The sequence below is a fragment of the Caloenas nicobarica genome, chromosome 6 (assembly GCF_036013445.1).
Source record: "Caloenas nicobarica isolate bCalNic1 chromosome 6, bCalNic1.hap1, whole genome shotgun sequence".
Lineage (NCBI taxonomy): Eukaryota > Metazoa > Chordata > Aves > Columbiformes > Columbidae > Caloenas > Caloenas nicobarica.
This window is the reverse complement of record NC_088250.1, coordinates 15,355,698-15,379,002: the sequence shown is the minus strand read 5'-3', so window position 1 is coordinate 15,379,002 and position 23,305 is coordinate 15,355,698. Positions and strand designations below refer to the sequence as shown.

The 23,305-nt window shown below is 37.5% G+C and overlaps 1 protein-coding gene across 6 annotated transcripts in view; it reads left to right on the top strand.

Moving 5' to 3' along the window:
- The window catches only part of GULP1 (GULP PTB domain containing engulfment adaptor 1), a 159,050-nt gene that overhangs the window by 106,705 nt on the left and 29,040 nt on the right, over nucleotides 1-23,305 (top strand). For all 6 annotated transcript variants that reach the window (XM_065637671.1, XM_065637668.1, XM_065637666.1 and 3 more), the window contains 3 exons: nucleotides 7,531-7,602; nucleotides 17,759-17,857; nucleotides 20,983-21,120. In XM_065637671.1, the coding sequence (XP_065493743.1) occupies nucleotides 7,531-7,602; nucleotides 17,759-17,857; nucleotides 20,983-21,120 (309 nt within the window). The remainder of the gene's footprint in view (nucleotides 1-7,530; nucleotides 7,603-17,758; nucleotides 17,858-20,982; nucleotides 21,121-23,305) is intronic.

Here is a 23,305-nt window from a genome sequence, read left to right as displayed (position 1 = left end):
AATGAGTATTTCCAAGTTGACACCCAGAGGGTAAAGTTTAGAAGCATTTTGGGTTTTGTATACTCCATATTATCCAATCTCTGGCCAAAGGATTCTTGCATGTGAAGGTTAATGAACATTGCAGCACACCTGAAGAAAGAATACTGTCAAAAGAATGTGTGTGTCCCAGTCACAGCCAGGGAATGTATGATATGAAGTTAACTTTTCTCCAGTGATAAATTTGTTCTCACTACCATCTTCCCCTGCCCTTGTTTCTTTCATGCCAAATATTATCTCTGATATTTTGTTTATTAATCAGCTATGCACCTGGGCTTAAAAGAAAACCAGGCCTTCAGTATGATATACTACAAATATCAGCATTGCTGACATTTGTGCAGTTAAAATCTTCCCTTTTAAGCCCTTTTCCTATATCAAAGGTTTTAAGGTATTTTTTAAAAATAACTTGATCTTGCAGTTGTTTTGCTCCAAGCTGGAGTATCCCTAAGGGATATTCCTTTTGCCCTCCTGCTGGGTGGGAATGGGGAGCTCACTTAGACCTGCACTGAACCGCTAACTCCAGCTACCAGCTCTGCAGCACCATAGAACCAGTTTTTCCTCATCCGGTGGTTTGAGGTGGAAGTCAATCTGCACACAGCTGTGTTTATTCTCAGCTGGTGGCTGCAGTCGGGGTAGCTGCAAGGTGGCTGATAACAGTGTGTGCAATTAGAGGGCAGGGTACACCCCCTACACACCACCCCAGCTCTGTTATGATCTTCAGGTTCAGCCTGACAGCTCTTCAGGGTGTGATGCAGTTTGAGATGTGCTTCTGAAGTGCTGTGCAGCTTGATGGGCTGAAGAATTACTGAATGTTTTTTCTTGTACAACTGGTATTTTCTGTAGTGGCAGTCTTTCTAAGATAAGCTTTTTACCCTTTCTGCTTGCTTTCTGCATTCCAGCCTGCTCTTATCTTCCTTGTGGAGGTGTTAGCTGTATTTCTTAACATTATTTTAGCTTTAGGATTAGACACTTTTATGCAGAGAACAACTATAATAGCTGTGTTGCAGTCTGATTTGGTTTTAAATATATCGTTGTTGATAACCCCCTTTGCATATGAGACCACACTGATGTCTCTACAGAAGGTCTAAGTTTTGATCATTTACAAAGTGTGTCCTAAATCATCCTGAAGTTCTGCTTACAAACTGGTTATGTTAATATAAATATATACACCTGCTGTATTTTACTTCTTCTGTGCCCTTTAGTTTCACCCATCCAACTATGGATTAAAAATGCAGTGGAACTTGAGGAAGAATCTGAGATGGTCTTTTGCCTTCCAAATTGCACCATGACAGATTTAACTTACTTGGACCACACTTTGAGTTTCTTCCCAGTGAGCAGCTATGTAATTGCTCTTCTCATAAAATCCAAACATGGGTTAGAAGACAGGTGTAGGCAGGATTGTGACTGCCATATGTCCTCAGTTTCTCAGGCATCTTTACCAGAATTTTTCTAGATATTCCTGCTTCCAGGTGGTTGGGTTCCTGGGAAGAACCACATCTGAGCCTGGTGAGGTGTACTGCTCCAAGGAAATGTCTATATTGTTTATATCCATCAACTATTCAGAGGCATGTTAAGCTTTGGTTATCAAATTACATTCTTTATTATTTAGTTATAGCACCAAATTTAAAGCCTGAGATGATGGCTTAGACATCTGATAGTGAAGACTTCTTAGTTACTACACTTCTAGACATCTTAATTACTGTAAATATTTTCACCTCTGTGTTTTCTCATATGCATTTGGCATAATTCTACTGAAGGATGAAATACATGGTAATATTTCAGTACCTTAGAAGACCCTTCTTTTCTTTATATTTTTAATCATTCTTTCCTTCCTTTTTTGCAAATAATATTCAAACACTCCCTCAGAAAAATGCGTAGAATGTTTTTGCTGTGTCAGAGTCAGCATTTGTGGGGAACATAACATGCCAGACAAGCAGGCAATATTCAGGGAATGTGCTGGTATTTGTAGTACTTTCTCATTCTCTCATGTGGCGAGTTTGATTTCTGCTCTCATTTGAACAGCAATTGTGCCTGGGAGAGGCAGTTGTTTTTAAAGTGTCACTGGAGAAGCGAAGCCCAAAAGGGAAAAATCCAAATATTTGTGTACTCTGACAAAAACACGTATTGGTAGAGAACAAAGGAAGCTGTTGCAGGTGGGGAACTGGACTGTAGGGTGGGGAAAGAAAGGAACCCAAAACAGAAAAACGAGTGTGGTTCATAGTTCATATTGTACTTCTGCTGTTCAGTTAAACAGAGAAGACTCAGATGTGCCAGGCTGAACAAAAACTGTTCATGCTTTAGGAAGTGATCAACAGCTTAGACATTTGTTCATCTATTTTCTGCATAGCTTCAAAGCTGGTCCCACTTCTCTTTCATTCTAGCTTTGTATTACATACTATCATTCTGATATTATCAGAATGTGGGTACATTTGTCTTCCTTTCATCAGTAAATCAACATCCCTTCACTTCTGCTGTAGAATGAGCTAATTTGTCAAATTTTGGCAGCAGGTATTCAGTAATTTTGCATTCCTTTTTCCCTTTATTGTACGAGTTTGGTAAGTGCTTTTTTTCATATAATTGCATTTGAATCTGCATAAAAGGGAACTTTTAATGTTCAGAGATTTCAGAGTAATAAAGAAATGTGTCACTGTGAAAGACTATTTTTTAAAAAATGGAAATATGATGACAAAAGAAAACAGATGTTGTTTTATTGTTAAAGTATCCTACACTGCTCTCTACTGGAAGCGTGGAAGTCTATGTTAAATATTCAAAAGTGCACATAAAACTATTTCTTAGTCAAGTTTCATGAATTTTTTGACCCTGTAAAACTAATTTTTCTGAAGGCTGAATAGGGTTTTTTTGTATTCCCCCAATGTTTTGAAGAAAAGCACCTAGATAGACTTCACATATATGTAAAAAAAGTAGAATGTTGAAGGTTGAAATGTAAACTGATGGGGGAAGCATTGCTGGAGAGTGTCTTGTTAATGGCAAGGAAAAAAGTGAACTGTTAACCTTAACAATTCACCTGACCTTACTAATAGCTATTGGGCTTGTGATAACATCAGTAGACTTACCAGAACTGTAAAGGATTCTGAATGCCTGAAGCTGCCCTACATTTGAATGTACTTTAATTGAGCTGGTAAAATGTGAGTAAAAAAGACTTCTTTTGTTTTCATAGTTTCTCCAGCAAAAGTACAACTTTAAAAGCGTTTTTAATAACTTCACTATGGAATTAGGCCGAAACATGTCTTGCTCAAGTTAAATGCCTAGAAAATCTTTCATTTCCACTGCATTCTGAAGGCAGAAGTATTCCCCACAAAGGGTCTATTTAGTAGCTTTTTGTTTAAGACAGCCCCGCTGGCCATTACGGCGCTAAATTATTCTCCCAGGCACTGACAATGATAAAACTTGTGTTGATTCTAATCTGATTAAATAGTGCCTGTTGATTCTCCACAGCTGCACTATCTTGCAAATCTTTGCATGGGGAGTGAGCACTTCTGGTTGTCTGCTAATATTAGATGATAAACAGTTTGATCCGAGGTGTTTGTCTGGTATATGGCTGGTCAACAGCTCACTTTCTGAATGGCAGACATCAATGAGGGAAGAACAAGCCTTAGTATACTTTAAAGGAAAGATTAAACTGTTTGGACTGATAAGATCCATTGACCTCATAAAAGTAATTTCTGATTACAGACAGCTGCAAGTGAGATCAGCATAAGTGATATATTAGAAAAATAACCTTTCATCAGTCTTACAGAGAATGTGTTTGGAAGAATGGCAGACTGCAATGAAAAATGTGTAGTAATTTATATGAGAAAAAAATTGCCTTAGCTTGCTTTGTTATAGAAAATATTCAATTTCATCCTCTTCAAACTTCTTAAAGCATCCAACTGAAACTCAGTATGATTCTGGTAAACTTCTTCTTAGCTCTAAAATTAATAAGTAAATATTTTTTTTTAAAATGAGTCTAGTGGCAGGCCTAACTTACTGAGCATTTTTGTTTGAATTGGCTTATTATGAGTGAAGTACAACAACTTCAAGAATAAGCCTTTTACTAGTCGCAAACAGTAAATGCGTGTAACAATCGTAAACATTTTTCATCTGTGTTATGTATTTGATGTTAATGGATGCTTAAGAGTTTAATGCATTTATTAAGTTGCACATAGGATTAATATTGGATGATCTGAAGGGGATTAAATTAAGTGTGCAATTAAATAAAGCGTGGGAGTTGTATTAGCTCAACTCTCAGGAACAGTTCTGTTTCCTATTGTTGTTGTGGTTGTTCTTTGTCAGCTACAGGAGGCAACCTGAAGTGATCAAAGCAATCACTGACTTTTAAAGTTTCCATCTAGAATTCTGCATCAGCCTGATCTTGAACAGGGAGGCTTCATATTTACCCATTTTACTTTGAAATTTTTGTTGCAGAAACTCTTCTACCATGAATATTTATTCTATTCATGCCACAGCTGTACTGAATTCCTGATATAACAAATAATTGTCCTCTGTGTTTGTTTGAGTTTTGGTGAGGAAAATCTGCTGAAAACACCACAATGAAATGGCTGGCTCCCCACTTCATGAGGATGGTGAATTACACGTTAGTTATTTACTTTATCAGTTAGTTATTTACGTTATTTTACTTTACCCGGAGGTGGCAGCGCATCCATTGTGTTCAGGATTAAACAAACACAGAGGTGCTCCTCATGTAAAGTCTCAGCTTTGCAAATATATCTGTGTTTGCTTATCTTAACTATTAGGAGTAATGCCATAGTAATTGGTACCTAATATTAAACAAAATATGATTATAGGGCAGATCACACAGAAAAGATACAGAGCAGATGAAAAAGCAAGCAATAAAAAGCCTCCAGTTAATATGTTAGCTATATGTTAAATCTACATTGCACAGTCATTCTATTGTTATAATTAGAAAATAACTTGTATCGTTTTGAAATTCTGATATTTTGCTTCAAAATAGATCAGTCTAGTACAATTATTCAGAACATTTGCTCTTAATTGCTGTTTTTCTCTTTATGACTCTTACCAAAAATAAATCAATAAATAAGAAAGTTTACGAAGGTCAGGCATGAAATATGTAAGCAGTTATAACTAAAATTTAAGTTTACATGAATAAAAAAAATAGAACTGCAGTTAACAGATATACAAATATATATTACTATCAGATACCAACAGTGCAACCCATGGCATGGTGGTGTCATCTCTGATTGATATTAACACTTAAGCTACAAATCTGGATTAATTGCATCTTACTATATTTTTCCCACACTGAATAGTTTATTAAGAATAAGCTCTAATTCCACATCCAGTTGAAAACTGCTGAGAGCAATAAAAATTTCAGTAGTGATGCTTAATGTCAAAACTGATACTCGTCTGGAAGACAGCACACTGCGAATGACTGGTGGAATTCTGGTTGGTTAAGTTATGTTCCCTAAATATGGATACAGCACTCACGATGTTTCCATATACTTCGGGTCTTGGATGTTTATTTATTTTGTAACTTGTTGAGCAAACCCGATTAGTATGTGTTTCTTCAGGTTTTGTCAGTCATTTAAACCTGTGCTTTCAGCAGTTTATCTTTCTATTTACATGTCTACTTCTCCCTTCCCTCCATGATCAGAAATGGTAATCTTTGGTTTTGGGAACATTACTATGGGCTTGAAAATTCAGTGACATTTAACAGATGACCCAGCTGTGGCAGAAGCTTAATTTGGTGCTTACACTTTCTAAGGCAGTAATGTGAATTAGCATGAGGTACGAGCCCCTGGGAAAATAGTATTTATGGAAGTTATTGTTCGTGGTCTGCTGCTGAGATTTATGGAATACAATGACCTTCATCTTTCTTGGACTTTGAATCAGAGCAAGATAGCTGAGAAGGATGGGGAAGGGAAATGACTCTCTTGCTTTTGAGATATCTTTTGCCATCTTGGATGGAAGTAAATGGATGGACGTAAATAGGAATGCTTCTGCAGAAATAGCTGCAGGCCAGGCAGTGACCCTGGGGCATCTAGATTCTCATCTGACCTTATCTACTTTCTTTCTTTCCCATTTAAGCTTGTGGCTACCTTTTTTTCTTCCCTCCCTCCCACCCATGCATTTGCTCACATGTTCAGTCACCTTTCCCTTTCTGTCTCCATCACAGGTAGTCTCCATAATGTCCAAAAGTCATTCTTCTTTCTTTTTATGCGTTTTCTGCAACAGTCGCATTTCCAGGGAAAAAAACACCCTCTATTTAAAGTCATTGGAGATGTTGCATGAAAGACAGCTGATCAAAAATTGAGATTTCTGCTTTGTTATTACAAAACTTTGGTCTTCTGGGTAGAAAACTGTAATAGTAGAGAGCATTGCCAGCAGATGTGGCTGGTGATTTGACTTACACGCTGTTCTATTCAGGCTGGCATGTCGTATTTCAGAGTCAGTAGTATATTTCTGATGAGACTTAATTATTGGTAGAGCTGCAGAGTTTCTTTGCAGATGTACGGCTTGAGCACATTGGCTACAGTAAATGCGTTTCGAAGTTCTCATAAAATTGAGAACTTCACAGCTATGATGTTGAAAGCATCTGTAGCTTGGCAAATTTAAGTTCCTTTTGAAACTGCTAAGACTTCAAAATTATGTATGCTTCTGTGCATCATGTTACACAGAAAACTGTGTACTTTAGACAAAAAAGGGGGTTTATTCTTTTTTGCTGGCATTATTTTGGCATATGCAGGTACATGGTGTGATTAAATCAACTGTACCTCAGTGTAAAAACTGGGCGGGCAACTCATAATTAATTATTACACAAATGTGGTTTGAGCAAGATTATCACACCTTTCAAAACAGTGTAGTAGAAGGCAAGCAAAACTGTACAGAAGAACGTAAAAGTATTTCAGTGTACAAATAAAGAAATGGTAAGGTCCCTTCGAAATATCATGCTTTGTGTATTAATAGGTGTATGTTTGGTTTTGTTAAAACCTTACTTGGTAAGAATATGATCTCTAGTAGAGATTCTTTGAATATGAGCCTTGTTTTTATGTAACTTGGAGCCTAATTCCCGTAAATCTATGAAATGACTGTCCCAAGCAGCTCTGAGAGCAAAATCAGGCCTGATTTTTATCTTGCATCACTGTATGAAAGTTTTAGTAACATAGTCCAAACTATTTTTTTTTGTTATTTTCCAAAAGAGATGATATTACCAAAATGACAACTTTCCAGTGGAAAAAGTACTTAACTTCTAATTTATAGACTTGTATAGGATCAAGATAAAGAAAATGGTTTTTAAAAGCTGCTTTTAATAACTCTTATATTTGTCTAATAATAATTTAATTTGTGTTATTCTCTTCATGAGAAAAAGCCGTAGGATGATTTGTTATTTATCAACTGTTGAAACAATTGTCTTTCCAAAATGCTTTTTGGAAATAATTGGAAAATAAAATTGCCTGAGTTAATTAGGCTTTTCAATGCATAACTTATTTCTCACAAATTACAATTTTTTTTCAGTTTCTTGGCAGTACAGAAGTGGAGCAGCCCAAAGGCACAGAAGTTGTAAGAGATGCTGTTAGAAAATTAAAGGTAAGAAAGAATTTTTAATAAAATACAAATGGAATGTATTCTTAACCTGTTTTCACAGGTAAGACACTTTGTGTTTCCAGGTAAATTCATGGGTTCTAGAAACAGTTGCTTTTGTTCATATCTTCACTGGTGTGTAGTCCCTTCCTGATTATGTCTGTATTATCAGATGTTCTGCTGTACAAATATTTGGTTTTCTCCTAGATTATACCATTATGTGTAGTATAAAGTTTAAATACCTCAATGTGTAATGCTTGTTCTTTGGAAACTTTAGGGCTTCATTAACGCAAACTTAGGTAGCAACAATTTGTTTTAGCTGCCATCCTCACTTTATGGCTATTGAATGCTTCTAATTATGGCAGCCCGAAGGTGTTGCTAGAGAATTTAAGAAAGTGAACTCTTCCTTGACCAGAAAACTTGTGACTTCAGTAATGCCTGTCCTGCATTTCTCTGGGCTGTGCCTTGCCTCCTGTGAGCCCCGCTTAGGTGAGCTGCTTCTTGTCGCACAACACAGAGTAACCACCCGCCTAAGGTGAAGCTGGTGGTGCCAAAGAAAAGGAGTACGAACGTCAAACCACACCGTAAGTGGGCTATGATGGCTCCGGGGGTACTGGCTGTCCCTGGCTGCTCTTCAGCAACGTGTCTGATCCACGTAAACTGACTGTTAGACTGGAGGCAAAGTTCTGTGACGCTGGCATGAATGTCATTCTCCTTCCAGCTGTGGTGATATATCTGGAAATAAGAGCTGTAGTGAGAGAATAGGGTTTACAGACAAAGCCTGTGTATGACAAGGGGCATTACTCCTTGTCCTCCACTCCTTCATGTTTTGTTGGAAAAGGTCTATGTGGACAAACACCATCTATGTTCTCGTGCACACAGACAGCTGAGAAAATCAGACATTTACAGTTTCTTCTTGATTGTGTGTTCTTGGGCACTTGAGGAGCTCGGTAGACGATTACAAAGTATCCTAATGACAACTTAATATGCTTAAAGCTCTTTGAATGCTATGAGTTGTGGTAGGGGATACTGATTTGATTTGTCTGCTAACTCACAGTGCTGTGGAATTGCACTGTTTCATGCTTGGAGCTTTTGGAGAATTAGTTTAGAAAAATGTAGAAATTGTTCTGCCCTGTATTGTACTTTCCATAACTTTCTGAGGTTTTCGTTTTTCATTTAAACAGAAGTTCCTTGGAAATGGACAGAAAATTTTGGGAATCAATACTGAATAATTTGGCTCTGTGTTATTACCATAATACAAAAAAGGAAGAAAGAAGGTGTGAAACACTATTCATGTAGCTCAGCTTTCAAGACTGAGATTTCCCTTGAAAAAGCCATCCTGATAAGATTGATTAGTAATTGTGTTAAGATAATGAAGCAGAAGTTCTTTGCCATTGTTTTGCTTTACCAAAATAGTACAGCTGCCTTTAAAGATTCACTTAGTCAATTCTTAGGATGTTTAATGCCAAAAGAATTTACTCTGCTGTAGTTCATCGGAGACATTATTGCCTTGTTGTTTTCAAGTGTTTTAGGCTAATGTAAGTATGACCTTTTTTCAGCCATTGCAGCGTGCTACCGGTGGAAACAAAATATAGGGCTTTATGTGCACCTCGCCCAGTTTACAGCTGGTATTGGAGTGAAGCCTGTTGCATTAGAAGTTTTGGGTTCATTAAAATTCTATTACCCTGAGCAAAGATAATTCTGTGCAGAAATCTGTCAAGATAATATCCTGCTATGGAGTGGCTGACACACCAGAAGGCTGTGCTGCCATCCAGCGAGATCTGGACAGGCTAGAGAGTTGGGCAGGGAAAAATTTAATGAAATATAATAAGGGAAAATGCAGAGTCTTACATCTGGGCAGGAACAACCCCAGGTTCCAGTATAGGTTGGGGAATGACCTATTAGAGAGCAGTGTAGGGGAAAGGGACCTGGGGGTCCTGGTGGACAGCAGGATGACCATGAGCCAGCACTGTGCCCTTGTGGCCAAGAAGGCCAATGGCATCCTGGGGTGTATTAGAAGGGGGGTGGTTAGTAGGTCGAGAGAGGTTCTCCTTCCCCTCTACTCTGCCCTGGTGAGACCTCATCTGGAATATTGTGTCCAGTTCTGGGCCCCTCAGTTCCAGAAGGACAGGGAACTGCTGGAGAGAGTCCAGCGCAGGGCCACAAAGATGATGAAGGGAGGGGAGCATCTCCCTTATGAGGAAAGGCTGAGGGAGCTGGGTCTCTTTAGCTTGGAGAAGAGGAGACTGAGGGGTGACCTCATCAATGTTTATAAATATATAAAGGGTGAGTGCCACGAGGATGGAGGCAGGCTCTTCTTGGTGACAACCAACAGTAAGACAAGGGGTAATGGGTTCAAGCTGGAACACAAGAGGTTCCACTTAAATTTGAGAAGAAACTTCTTTTCAGTGAGGGTGCCAGAGCACTGGAACAGGCTGCCCAGGGAGGTTGTGGATTCTCCTTCTCTGGAGACATTCAAAACCCGCCTGGACGCCTTCCTGTGTAACCTCACCTAGGTGTTCCTGCCCTGGCAGGGGGATTGGACTAGATGATCTTTTGAGGTCCCTTCCAATCCCTAACTTTCTGTGAAGTCTTGATTCTATTTTAATGGTGTTTTATCAGATTCCTTCTACGTAAAGCAGCTGCTGCGTGTCTCTGTCTCACTGGTGGAGCTCCAGGCTAACCTGGGCCCCCACTGATCACTGGAGGCTTTTGGTGGATTGGATTGTATGATGTGGTCCCCTGAAATCATTTGCTCTGAAAGCAGGCCCAAAAAGGGTTTCAAATGACTATTCCCTTGGGAAAAAAAACCCTAAAACATTCGTCAGCCTGGCAGTAAAATTTAAAAGTAGAGATTTTTTTTGGTGTTCTTGTGGTGTCTTTGGGGTATGTAGATACCTGTTATAACTTCTTACACATGTTCCCTAAATAAACTGCCTTGGAGATATGTTTCTGAATTGTTGCTGCCAGAATTACACTACAGGCTTTTTCAAAAAGATGGACCCAATTTGAAGTCGACTGTGGCTTGAATTTGAGTCCATCTTATTGAAAGACCCTGTACTTTCTTCAAGCTTGGAAGTTTGGAGCTTAGATGTCAAATATTACATGGATGGAATCTTTAATAATCGCAAGTTTATTAGAAAACTCACAAAGTAATTAAAGACAACTTTTGGAAAGACTTGAAAAATCTTGGAGCAGAATTCAGAGAGCAATAAAGAGGTTTTATGTTTGAAGCAATCCTCAATTAACTGAATGCTCATTTCAACACTGGTTTATGTTCTGCATCTGAATTCTTTGAAGAGAAGCCTAGAGGAACTGGGTTTTATTATTAACCACACATCACTAGCTTGTTTTTAGAAATTGTTAATTAAAGTTTTTAAACCAACAGCTTGAAAAGTAATGTATTGAAAGACAACATATATAGAGTTTTTAAAAGATGTGTAGCTTGTGATGATATATCTACTTATTATATGGATTTGGTTTTAATTACAATGTTGTTAATAATAATTTGTTTTTAATGAAAATCAATAGCTAGCAGAAAAAATCTGACTCTTAATATTTGGAGCTATTTGTACAACTGGCGTGCATTGCATTAATAACCTTTTGAAATCATGTGCTTACAGTGATCTATAGACCGTGAAATACTGTCAGTGTAAACTTTTTTTCTTAAGCCATCATGTCATCAATTTATGTCAGAATAGATATTTGATATACAACTCTTGATTTCTTTAAATCATAAGTTCGTAACTCATGCAGCACAAAGACTCCTCACTTACCAAACCTGGGTTTGTGTGAAACTTTAGCACCCCACTCCATCAACTTACTTGTACCAGCAGGTGGAGCTGATGTTCTACAGTAAAATCCAAATAACTTGGAGGAAATATTTCTTGATGCTTCATTGTACTTGTTTTATCCCTAATACTATTACCACATTTTCTAAACACTTGCTAATTTTGCTGGGTCAGTTGCAATTTGAGTACACAGGTTTTTCAAGCATCTATATTTAATTTTTCTAGAGGGTTGTCCAGTGGTTTTATCTAGTTGGGATTTCCCCTTGTGTTTTTAAATTTCTTGGAGCTGTACTGCAGGAGAAAGAAGAAAGCTGGACACTAATATTTTAAAATGTATATTTTTATTTCTAAGCTGAGGTGAACTGTTCTCATGATTTATTACAAACAATTTTTTCCTTCCACTGTTCTAGACTGACTAATTTCTAGAATGAAATAAAAACTAAGGAAAATGGTACCAAGATCTTGTATCAGAAAACGCCTACATTATTCAAATGTGTAAATGTTGCCAAATCACACTTTATTTTATAAAGTGAAATGATTACTTTTCTTCATTAATGAAGGATATCTTTTTAAAATCAAACTGTAGGAATGAATTTGGTCCTTCTCACACAGTGCTTGTAGGATTGCCAGAGGTGAGACCAGGTGGAAGGATCAACATAACAGATAGGAAGGGGCAGCATAACCAGAGCACTGGATAAAAAAGAGCGTGGAGGGGTGTCAGGAGCAAACAGGAGTAAACATCTGAGTTTTGTGCTGCTCCTTTTAGAGTCTTCAGAGGGACCTTTTTGTGAGGCCCAAACTTAAGGCTGTTATCTTACTGAACTTCCAACTCAGTTTTCTTTTCTCCTCCTGTTTTCTTCCATAAGTGAAGATAACCAGAGATAATGCAAATAGAATTAATTACTTTGAAGGCACTCGAATAAGGATACCCAAAGTGAAGAGAGCTCCTTCACACACCTCCACCCAGGGGTGAGGGTCCCCTGGTGTTGCCATTCGTGGACCAGCAGTGGATGTTGTTCTGAGCGCCCTTTGGTGGTAAAGCTGGGTTTCATTTGTTGTACAAAGGACAGTGGAGGGTGGAGTAAAGAAAATCTTTTTATATTGGGATAAAGAGGTTTCCAGTCAAGCCTTACAGCCATGACTGTTCTCTTTGAAGTACTGGAGAAAGCAGAATGTGTGGTTTGGAACCAGCCAGGGACGGCCTGAAGAGCAAAGCAGATCAGATGAGTTGAAGAAGGAATACCTGGTTACCCTCTCCAACAAAAATAAAAAATATTTTTTATATACTAATTAAACCCCCCCTCCAAAAAAAAAAAAAACAACAAAAAAAACCACCAACACACAAGGAAAAAAAGCCCCAAACCAACCAACAAACCAACATTCCCCCAAAAAACTCAAACAAGAAGAAAATCTTCAGGGAATGAGAGATGGAAAAAAGACTGTGCTGCATTGTTTTCTGTACTGCAGTTAACAGATCAATAGCTTTCTTCTCAGTCCAGTGGTATTTGTTTGGAAAATAAAATACAACATATCCCGTACAAACGGATTTCTGCAACAGCGTTTTCCCTACCCAGCTGATTATCGAGAGATTGAAGTTTGAGTATCTGTGGCCTTTTCATCCTTTTCCTCTTCTTGACAGTGTTTTTTTCAGAGGTTATAATTTCATTATACCCACATAAAACCTGCATGAGAGTTGGACGATAATATAACCAAAAAGGTGATATGTAGTCACTGCAAAAGAAATGGGGCATATTTTCCCTTCAGGCATCTTTCCTTATAATGAATGTTGTTATGAAAGTATAGAGGAAAAGCATCTTCTTAAAGCCAGGTACGAAGCTCTCTCTCAGCTTAGACATCTTCATTGCCCTCAGACAGACATCTTTGAAGGTGTCCACATGAAGTGCAATGTCTGACGTCTCACTGGAAACTTGCATAAAAATGAAGGAGTTGAACCTTTATTACCTGGGCTGAAGAATAGCACCCAAGTCACAGAAACATCTATCTTTGTTTTGAGGGTTTTTAAAATAAACTCTTGAATTGTGCAGCGAGGTGCAAATATTAAATAAAAGCACATAGTTTTGCATAGTTAAATTGATTTTGACAGAATTTATTTTAACTATTATTTCTTTAAGTAAAGCTCCTGGCTTTTTTAAAAACTTTTTTTTCTCACGTTATTTTTGCTGATTAATCCTCTGATTGCAGTTTGCTAAATCTTGATGCATAAGCATTTCAAATGTAATTTTAATAAGACTCTCAAAGTATGTAGTTTTTAAAGTTAAATTAAACCACAGAAAATAGATCTATTTGTATCTATTAATTTCCCTAAAAGATTCAAGGAAAATATTATGTTAATTCCAAGCAGTAAATAAAAGCTAACCCACCCCACTGAGCTGCTTGTATTATTATTATTGGGCCAAATCTGGGTGTTTTGCCTGAGAACAATATATGTATAAACTAACAGCTTAAGAATTTGGCCCATCATATCTCTTCCCAAGCCACGCTGTGATTCATTATAATTTTATATCATTGTCCATTTTGATGCCAATGGGAGGCTACAGATTTTTACCCTCTTAAATAATCTTGTTACTGTGTGAGCTACAAATATTACTTTGTTTCAAATGTGTGCTGAAAGGAGAAAATAAATGTTTGCAAGTCTCCCCTGTTCAGAGGTCCCTGAGGGTGCTCTGTAGGTACAAGGAATGAGTAGAAAAAAATACAGAGAAGAAAAAAAGGCAAACTGGCTGATACCTGACGAACTGTTAGGATCTGCTGTTCAAACCCTGCACAAGTTTGGGAGGTGGCTGAACTTGACTTTCTAGAGAAGGTCAGATACCAAAGAAATGACTGATGAGTGTCTGTGTGTTATCTGTTATTACCAAGAACACGGAGTGGGCAGGAAATGCATGAAGAAAGTAACCACACCAGATTTTCTGAATTTATCTACCTTTACTTTTCAATCACTGTATCTTAGCAAACCCTTGGTTTAAAAGCTTATTTGTCTCTCTGTATGTCTGTGTTAAAGAGGTTCTTGTTGTTTTCGTTCACCATTAGCTCGTTTTTGATTTGATGGAGTTTCTTATAGGGCAGGTATGCAGTTCTCTGGTAACTTTTGGAAATGTCCTGTGAGCTTTCTCTATTTTGTCAACATCCTTCTGTGCTTGAAAACCTCAGAACATACAATTTGAGTAGTTTCTCACAAGCAGCTGATGCAGTGCAGCCGTTGTTGTCATCTTAAGGATCTTTTTGAAATATCCGAGGATTGCATTAATCTTCCTGATGAGAAGAGTCCACAGTTAGCAGAAAGCCCTACCATAACGTCAGAACTTTCTTAATTCCATTTTCCCAGGGTTGTCTCCCAAGAAAGAAAGTTTGTTCCCATATGTATGATTTGCAAATTTGGAGTTGCAACAGCGATGGTTTATTTGCATATAAGCAATCTGTTCTGGTTGGTAAGGTATCCCCTATGCTTTTCCCCCTCCATCAGCCTTCATCTTCTGCAAGCTTTCTCAGTAATGATTTTAGATTTCACTACAGATTATTAGTTACTTTTCTCCCAATTTTTTCTCTTTTTCAGCCTGCACATTTTATCAGTAATTGTTTGCCTCCTGGTCATTGTTCAATAATGTCATGCTTAAGAAATAAACCCTGCTGGAATACATTAGAAACATATCTTCCCAATGACAATTTCCTGTTTATAACTGCATCTGGAGACTAATGTAACTAGCTTAACTAATACTTTCTTTGTATTGCTTCATTTCTTAAATATAATGGCGTGCAAAACTCAGTCAAATGCTTTGTCTATTTTGACAAGCTGCATTTTTTGTAAAATCCTTATTGATCATTATTAATTTTGTCTCACTTCAATTTTCTAGTTCTTGAACCTGAATTATGCCTTTTGAGAGCAGAGTCATGGTAGGGTCATTTTGTTTACCCTTTTTTTAGTATTGGCACAGAATTATCTTCTGGAACTTCCTCAGTGTTGTAAGACTTCTTGACTACTTGGAGTAAGCCTTGGCCAGCTGTTCTAAAACTCGTGCAAGTTATTTAGATTTACTTATTTTTAAAAGTTTTCATGTTGTAGCTGTTGTTTAGGACTCTGAGATGAATATAGTTGGAAAACCAAGCATTTCATCATCATTCTCAACATACACTATGGCTTTAACGCAGTAAAATCAAATCCTATTCATGCCTCATCTTCATTACTGCACAGAAATACTTGTGACATTTCCAAAAAGCCAGGGTTCACCCAAGTTGAAGGCTGTTCAGAGTTGAGGTGTGCTCCAGGGTGATCTGTTGGACAGGGATGTTCTTGTGCACTGCAAAGTGCATTGGAAATTGAAAAGCCCAGAGTCTCCAGGTGATCTCTGGATGTTGTGGTCATGCCATGTAACGTGTAGCAGAGCGAGCCAAGCACAGAGCCCTGTGGTACTATGAGAAGGGACCACATATGTTGTCAAAGGTTTATCCAGTAAAAGGGCATAATCAAATTATAAATCAGAAAGGAAAACTGTCAGAGTGGGGGTATTGAGTAAATGTGTCAAAACGATCTGAAAGACAATTTAAGTTTAATATTCATCTTGGAAAAAAATGTATGGTAATAAAACACTGATTGGTCTATCTTTTTTTTTTTTTTTTTTTTTTTTAAGCAGAAGCCTAATAATCAAACAGGTTGAATTGGTAGCATAAAATTTAAGAAAGATTGGGGGAGGAGGTTAATTAGTGATTTTTATTAAAGAAAACTTTTTTTTCCTGTAGCAAATTTAAATTGTCCTAGAAAGTCAAGAAATGTTGTTGGCCAAAATGCCTGTAAACCAGTGTGGTAGTGTGGATTTTTTTGGTGGTGTTTTGTTTTGGTTTGGTTTTTGTTTTGTTTTGCTGCTGTTGTTTTGGGGTTTGGTTGGGTTTGGTTTGGTTTGGTTTGGTTTTTAATGAAAGTATGTGTATAAGATGACCCACCTTAATTAAAATAAAGGGTTCGGGGTAGTGATTAAACTGTATTAAAAGTATACTCTAAATATGTGAGAAATGGGCTTGAAGATAAATGGGAGTACAGGAAAAGATGTCTATTGCAAGAACTATACACATGATACTGAAGATACATAGAACAAGAAGTTATCTTAGATTTGCTTGACTTCTGACTAGCTGTTTTTCACTAGTAAGTCATCATGTACAAACCTTCATAAAATATTTGGCTAATGACTGTAGCAACCCCAGCTGTTAAAATGTAAAATGGGTGTTTAGATTTAAGAGTATAGTGGTTTAGATGGGTTTTGTTTGGGTTTGTGTGTTTGATGTTTTTTTGTTTGTTCATTTTTGTGTGTGTGGTTTTTTGGTTTGTTTTCTTTAAATGAATTTGTGAAGCATGTGATATTATCAGCTAATGTGGTACTTTAGTCATTAATAAAATGTCTGGACAAGTCATGTTGCTGCATGAAGTTAATAGGATTAATAATAAGTTAATGTTTAGTTCCTAACATGTTCAATAAGTGTGTTTTCAAAATCAGGAATAAAATTGGGAGGAAGGGAAAAACAGGTTAATTATGTGCTTTAGGGTGGTTCTTAAAACTAGTTAATTGCGATGAGCAGAGCTGCTTACAAGCAAGATGAAATAAAATAGATGGAGACAGTCATACTGTGTAAAGCAGTTGAGTTCCTGGAAAGATTTCCTGAGTACCAGTTGGCATAGGAATAGGGACAGAGCAAAAATCCAAACCCTCAACTATCACTTAAATAAGTTGGTAATTAAACTCAGGAGTTTAGGTGTTTGTCGGGAAATTTTAGATACTCTGCTTATTTTATATGCAGTGTTCATGAGAGAAAGACAAGACAGATCTAGCAGCTAGGAGACATAAAAGGATGGAAAATGTATTGAATAGGACACATTACCTGACCCAGTCATACAAAAAGTTGTTTAGCCATCATCTAGCAAACTGTTAGCAAATAAATCCTGAGAATATGATAGAAGAGACTGACTATTTCTTAGGTGTTTACAGCTGTAGTGCTTTCACATTGAACCTGTTGGAAAGAACTGATTTCCTTAGAGGAACATATGGGAGGTACCTACAGTGCACGTGTACAGAAGTGAGTGTAGAAATAGTGGGATGTGGAAAACACAGTGATGTTCACTACTCAACAACCAAGCAGGTGACAAACTGTCTGAAAATGTTCATGTTTCTACTGTTCTAGCAATCTCATGCAAAAGCTTGAATTAAGTGCATAAACAGCAGATAAATGTTTCAAAATTTTAAAATATTTTTGAAGAAGGAGAGAAACAATTTCAGTTGGAAGGAATTGAGAGGAAATTAGAAATAATAAAAAAATAAAGAAAACTTACTATTAAGGTGATTGCTGTTCTGTTTTTCATCTTACAGTTTGCAAGACATATCAAAAAATCTGAAGGCCAGAAGACCCCCAAAGTTGAATTACAAATCTCAATCTATGGTGTAAAAATTCTAGATCCAAAAACAAAGGTAAGAGACTAATATATTTGTGGTGCTAAACTAGTAATTAAATATTGTTTTAACTGTTCTAGATTTTTTTAAAAGTAGTATTATGAAAGCCATTCTGTTGATGAAAAATTCTTCTAAAATACCATTTCTTGTTACAACACATGGGTGATATCTTCCTGGGAAAGTACATGATACTCCAAAATACTGACTGTAGCTAATGTGGAATTTAATATTTTTAATCCTTTCACACCAGGACTTTTAAACTCTGAGGAAGATGAAAACACCGTGGTAAATAAATGTTAACATCCTCCACACAGACTTCAAAGAGGAATAATGAGATAAATATAATAAAACTAAAAAGTATTTACTCAGTAGTCAGCAGTTCTTAACATCTGAGTGCTCTTAAATGTTTTATACATATGTTGAATGTTGGGTTTGAATGAAGCGTTTGTTACTGCTGCTTAATTCTGGAGTAATTGCTACCGTTCAGATAGTGATTCTGCCTTTTGAGCAAAGGTAGTTTAGTTCAAGGCTGTATCTACTTGCAACCCATTTTCACTTCAAACTCTTGATATAAACACAATTCAACAGTTCATAAGCAGAGAGGGCAAGAAACATTCTTGTCAACTTTCACTGCAGTTTATGCATCTTCCTTATGTCACAGGGCGGAAGGGGGTACTAAACCCTATATCCTGGCAAAAACTATTTTAAAACACCAGTTTTAAAAGTCAAAATATGTTAGTCCTCCTAACTCTTCCTGCTGAGATTTACAGAAAGCTGTAGGACAGAAGTTCCTGGGGGAATAGGAATATTGTAATCTCTCAGTAATGTTGTTATTACAAATCAAATGGTCATCAACTGTGAGTAGTCTTTTTATCTCCCCCACTTCATTTCTTAAAGCCGCATGTAAATGTAAATTTGAATCAAGTTTTCCTTCTTTTTGCAAAATTTATAGATGCTTTGGGAAATGACTTTAAATCTGTTTTATCATCACTGATTACAATAACTTTTTTCTGTGTGTTTTTGAAACAAATCACTTCCATGTTGTTATAGGGGAATATTGGTTTATATTCATGTGATGACTATTAGTTGTGGTAGGAAGAGGAGGCCTGCTCATGTAGCAGAACTTGATTCTATACTTGGCACACAGAAAAGGAGGATTATAGAAAAGTGGTTCTGTGCTTAAATGATATAAAGTAGCTATATGGATCTCTAAACCTAAAACAGCCAGAACAAGTGTGTGTTATTGTATGTAACTGTTAAAGAGCTACAACAGAAGTAGATTAGGAACAGAAAGAACCTGGACAAGCTTGAGAAGTGGGCCCTTGTGAACCTCATGAGGTTCAACAAGGCCAAGTGCAAGGTCCTGCATCTGGGTTGGGGCAGCCCCTGGTATGGATACAGGCTGGGGAGGAAGGGATGGAGAGCATGGAGAGCAGCCCTGCGGAGGAGGACTTGGGAGTACTGGTGGGTGAAAGATTGAACATGAGCTGGCAATGTGCACTTGCAGCCCAAAGGCCAATCGTATCTTGGGCTGCATCAGGACCGTGGCCAGCAGGTTGAGGGAGATGATTCTGCCCCTCCGCTCCACTTTGGTGAGACCCCCCTGCAGTGCTGCATCCAGCTCTGGGGTCTTCAGTACAGGAAAGACATGGACCGGTTGGAGACCGGCCAGAGGAGGCCACCAAGATAATCAGAGGGCTGGAACAGCTCTGCTGTGAGGACAGGCTGAGAGAGTTGGGGTTGTTCAGCCTGGAGAAGAGAAGGCTCTAGGGAGAGCTTGTTGTGGCCTTTCTGTACTTAAAAGGGGCCTGTAAGAAAGATGGGGACAAACTTTTTAGCAGAGCCTGTTATGACAGAACAAGGGGTGATGGTTTAAAACTAAAGGAGGGGAGATTCATGCCGGACATGACAAAAAAAATTTTTGCCCCTGAGGGTGGTGAGACCCTGGCCCAGGTTGCCCAGAGAGGTGGTGGATGCCCCATCCCTGGAGACATCCCAGGCCAGGCTGGACGGGGCTCTGAGCAACCTGATCTGGGTGAAGATGGCCCTGCTCATGGCAGGGGGGGCACTGGGTGAGCTTTGGAGGTCCCTTCAACCTAAACTGTTCTATGATTCTATGATTAAATGTGAGGGAGATCTGGGGACATGGGAGAAACAGGATACACAGAAGAATGACTGTAAAGGCTGAGAAAAGGAACACAGTTGGGGCAAGGGGAAAAGATTGTCCTTATGGTACATTTTTTTGCTGAAAGGTTGTGTGCGGAGAAGGCATGCTCTTGCTTATGAGCTTATAGCCATCTGGGAACTCTGGTGCTGTGCAGAAGCTTTCTTTTTTTAATAGATAATACTTCACATCTAAACTGCATATTTTCTTTTAAAGCAAATACTGCTTTCCCATGTAATAAGCCAAATAAAATAAAATACCAGGAAGAGACTTGTTGAAAAAAAATAGTTGGGAGAGTTTATTTAAGTCTTGTCAAGCTCTCAGCTGAAGAGCATTGCCACTGCAACTTTTTAAATAGCTGGAGCATGCTTCTTAATGGAAAGTGAAATATAGTATCTAAAATATGCAGCTAAGGATGTTTAAAAGCTGTTTATATTGCACCTTAAGTAAGCAATTATTTAGCTAATTTATTTCTGTGCCATGTATTTGGATAACAAAGTGATTTTATTTCTCCTTTCTAAGTTTAAGATAGAAAGGTAAGGACTTATTTCAGTAAAACCATTTTAATAATCCTTGCGAGGCAATGAAATCTGAAGATGGTGTGCACCTGGAAAAAAAAGAAGAGTATTTTACATAATCAGTCCCTAAATAAATTGCACAGGGACTCAAAGCAACAGTAAAACCAATTTTCTAGAACAGAAATTACTGTCCAAATAAACACTTCCAGATAAATGCTGTCCAAATAAAAACTTCCTGCTTACATTCAGTAAAAACGAGAACATTTGTTAGGAGATGAGTTTGCTAACTTCTGTTATACTTTACATCCATTTTTGGGTGCTCTCATGTACAACGAGAGGCATTCAAAAATGTTACTGCAACATGCCTGCTCTTTTGTACATGAGGAAATATAGAGCTTTACTTAGTGCATCTTTATACTAAGAAAGTACAGTAATTTCTTGAAAATAATCTTTATTTGCAGGAAGTCCAGCACAACTGTCAACTCCATAGGATATCATTTTGTGCTGATGATAAAACTGACAAGAGAATATTTACTTTCATATGCAAAGACTCAGAATCAAATAAGCATCTGTGCTATGTATTTGACAGCGAAAAGTGTGTAAGTATGCGAGACGCTTTGAAAGAATTTGGGTGACTGTTATGGACTTTGATTGGTCTGCTTTGAAATAAAACAGGAATGGTTAATAAAGGCAAATAGCCTGCCTGTTAATTGGGGTCACTTTCATATAATCTTTCGTGCCAATAACTTAGATACCTTAATTTAAAGGGGAGTCTTTTTCTTCTTTAACCTAAGGTGTTTTTTTGGGGATAATTCTTACTCCCCAGCTCAGTATCCTAGGCGACACATCTACAATGCTCTCGGAGAACAGCCTGCATCCCACCAAGCTTGAAATGTTTGCACAGATGTTTTGCAGAGATTTCTGCAACCCTGTGGCTGAGACAACCTCACAGGCTCTTCTGCTGATGTGTTTGCCTCAGCCTCTCTTCCTCTTTAATTTTTTTTTTTTTTTAAAGAAAGGTTCTCCCTTCCCTACCTGCCCCCCTGCCACGTCTCTCCAGTTTGTTAATGCCGTGATGCACTACCAGAGAATTCATTGCACCAACCACTGACATTCTCTCGTGTCTGAGACAGAACAGGGCAACTGTTCAAAAATGTGCAATAGCAGAAAAAAAAAACCAAAAACACCCCCCCACCACACAAAATACACAAAAAACCAAAACCCAAACCAAACCTTTAGGACAGGAAATAAAGAAAATGGTGTCTGACTGAAACAGGGTTGTGTGCTTACCCTGGCAGAAAGTAATTAACAGATAAAAACACTGGAATAAACACCAAAAATAGATGTTTATATTTTTTTAATAATCTGAAGCCTCTCTTTTTGTTTTATTCTGAAGTAGCTGAGGTATCATACAAAATAAATACTAAGGGAACTTTTTTTTGTAGAACAAGATGCATATTCACTTATATTTATATGCAATTTTGTAGCCTTATGTGTTACTTCAAAGTGTTACTGATTATTCTGTTGTTCACCTGCATTGCTCTGGTGCCTTCAGTAGGTACTGTCCAGAATTTCTAGGCACATCTGTTAATTTCTCTTCAAATTTCTATCCTGTACCTCTTTTTCACATGTTCCCAAGATTTTAAATTGCCCTTGCAGTCTCTGCACGCTAGTACTGTTTTTATTCCACACCAACTCACTGTTTCTTCTTCTCTCTAACCTGGTACTTCACTTACTGTACTTTTGTCCTCTATTTTACTCTTCGTTCATTAGTACTCTCAGATTTCAAAGGGTCCTACCTCAGTTTTCATTTCAGCAACCTTCATCCTTCCAAGAAGACAGGACTGCCTACTCCCAGGATCCGTTACACTTTTACTAACAGAAACCGTTAGTCTCTAAAGCAGCCCAAGTTCCGCTTATTTGGTCCAATTCAGTTAATTTTTTTTTTTTTGGTTTGTATGTGGTTTGGGGGGAGGGGAGGTGTTTGTTTGTGGTTTTTGTTATTTGTTGTTTGGGTTTTTGTTGTTTGTTTGTTTGTTTTTGTTTTGTTTTAAGAAAGGTGGCTGTATGGGTTTTTTCACAGTAAAAGGATAGAGGGGTTAATTCCCCATTCTTGTAGAACAGGGATGTCAAACTCATTTTCATAGGGGCCCACATCAGCCTCGCGGCTGCCTTCAAAGAGCCGAATGTAATTTTAGGACTGTATAAATGTAGGAGTAGTTACAGTTATACGGTATAAATGTAGGAGTAGTTACTTCTTGCATGCCTATTTTTACTATTTTTTTTTAAAGTAGATTTTCTGTCCAAGTTGTATATACACATCGTAATATACGATGGAAATAACCATAGAACTACTAAATTATTGCGTTTTTCATATATAAATGCAAATTCTGTTTGGGTTTTTGTAATCAGAAATACTTGCACAGATAAATACGTTTATCCACATTTTTTAGTGTAGATAGATTTTATAGGACTTCTAAAAATAAGTATGGAAATCCAAATGTAAAAGCAATAGGGGTCACAACATCCATTAACATAAAAGCATTAATCCATTCAAACAAACCCAATTTATTTAATGATTGAAAAGCCTGTATTTGCTTCAGAAATCATCAGGAAAATAAATACTGTGGCATGCTCTCTGTATTTACAGAAATTAAAGGCATAGTTTATGCTAAAAATTAGCTAATTGTGTTCTGCCTGTTCAGTTTCCCTTCTTTATCTGACGTATTTTTTTTAAAGTTGCTTTCATAGCATTTTCTGTCAAGGTATTTTGCTGAAGAGTGT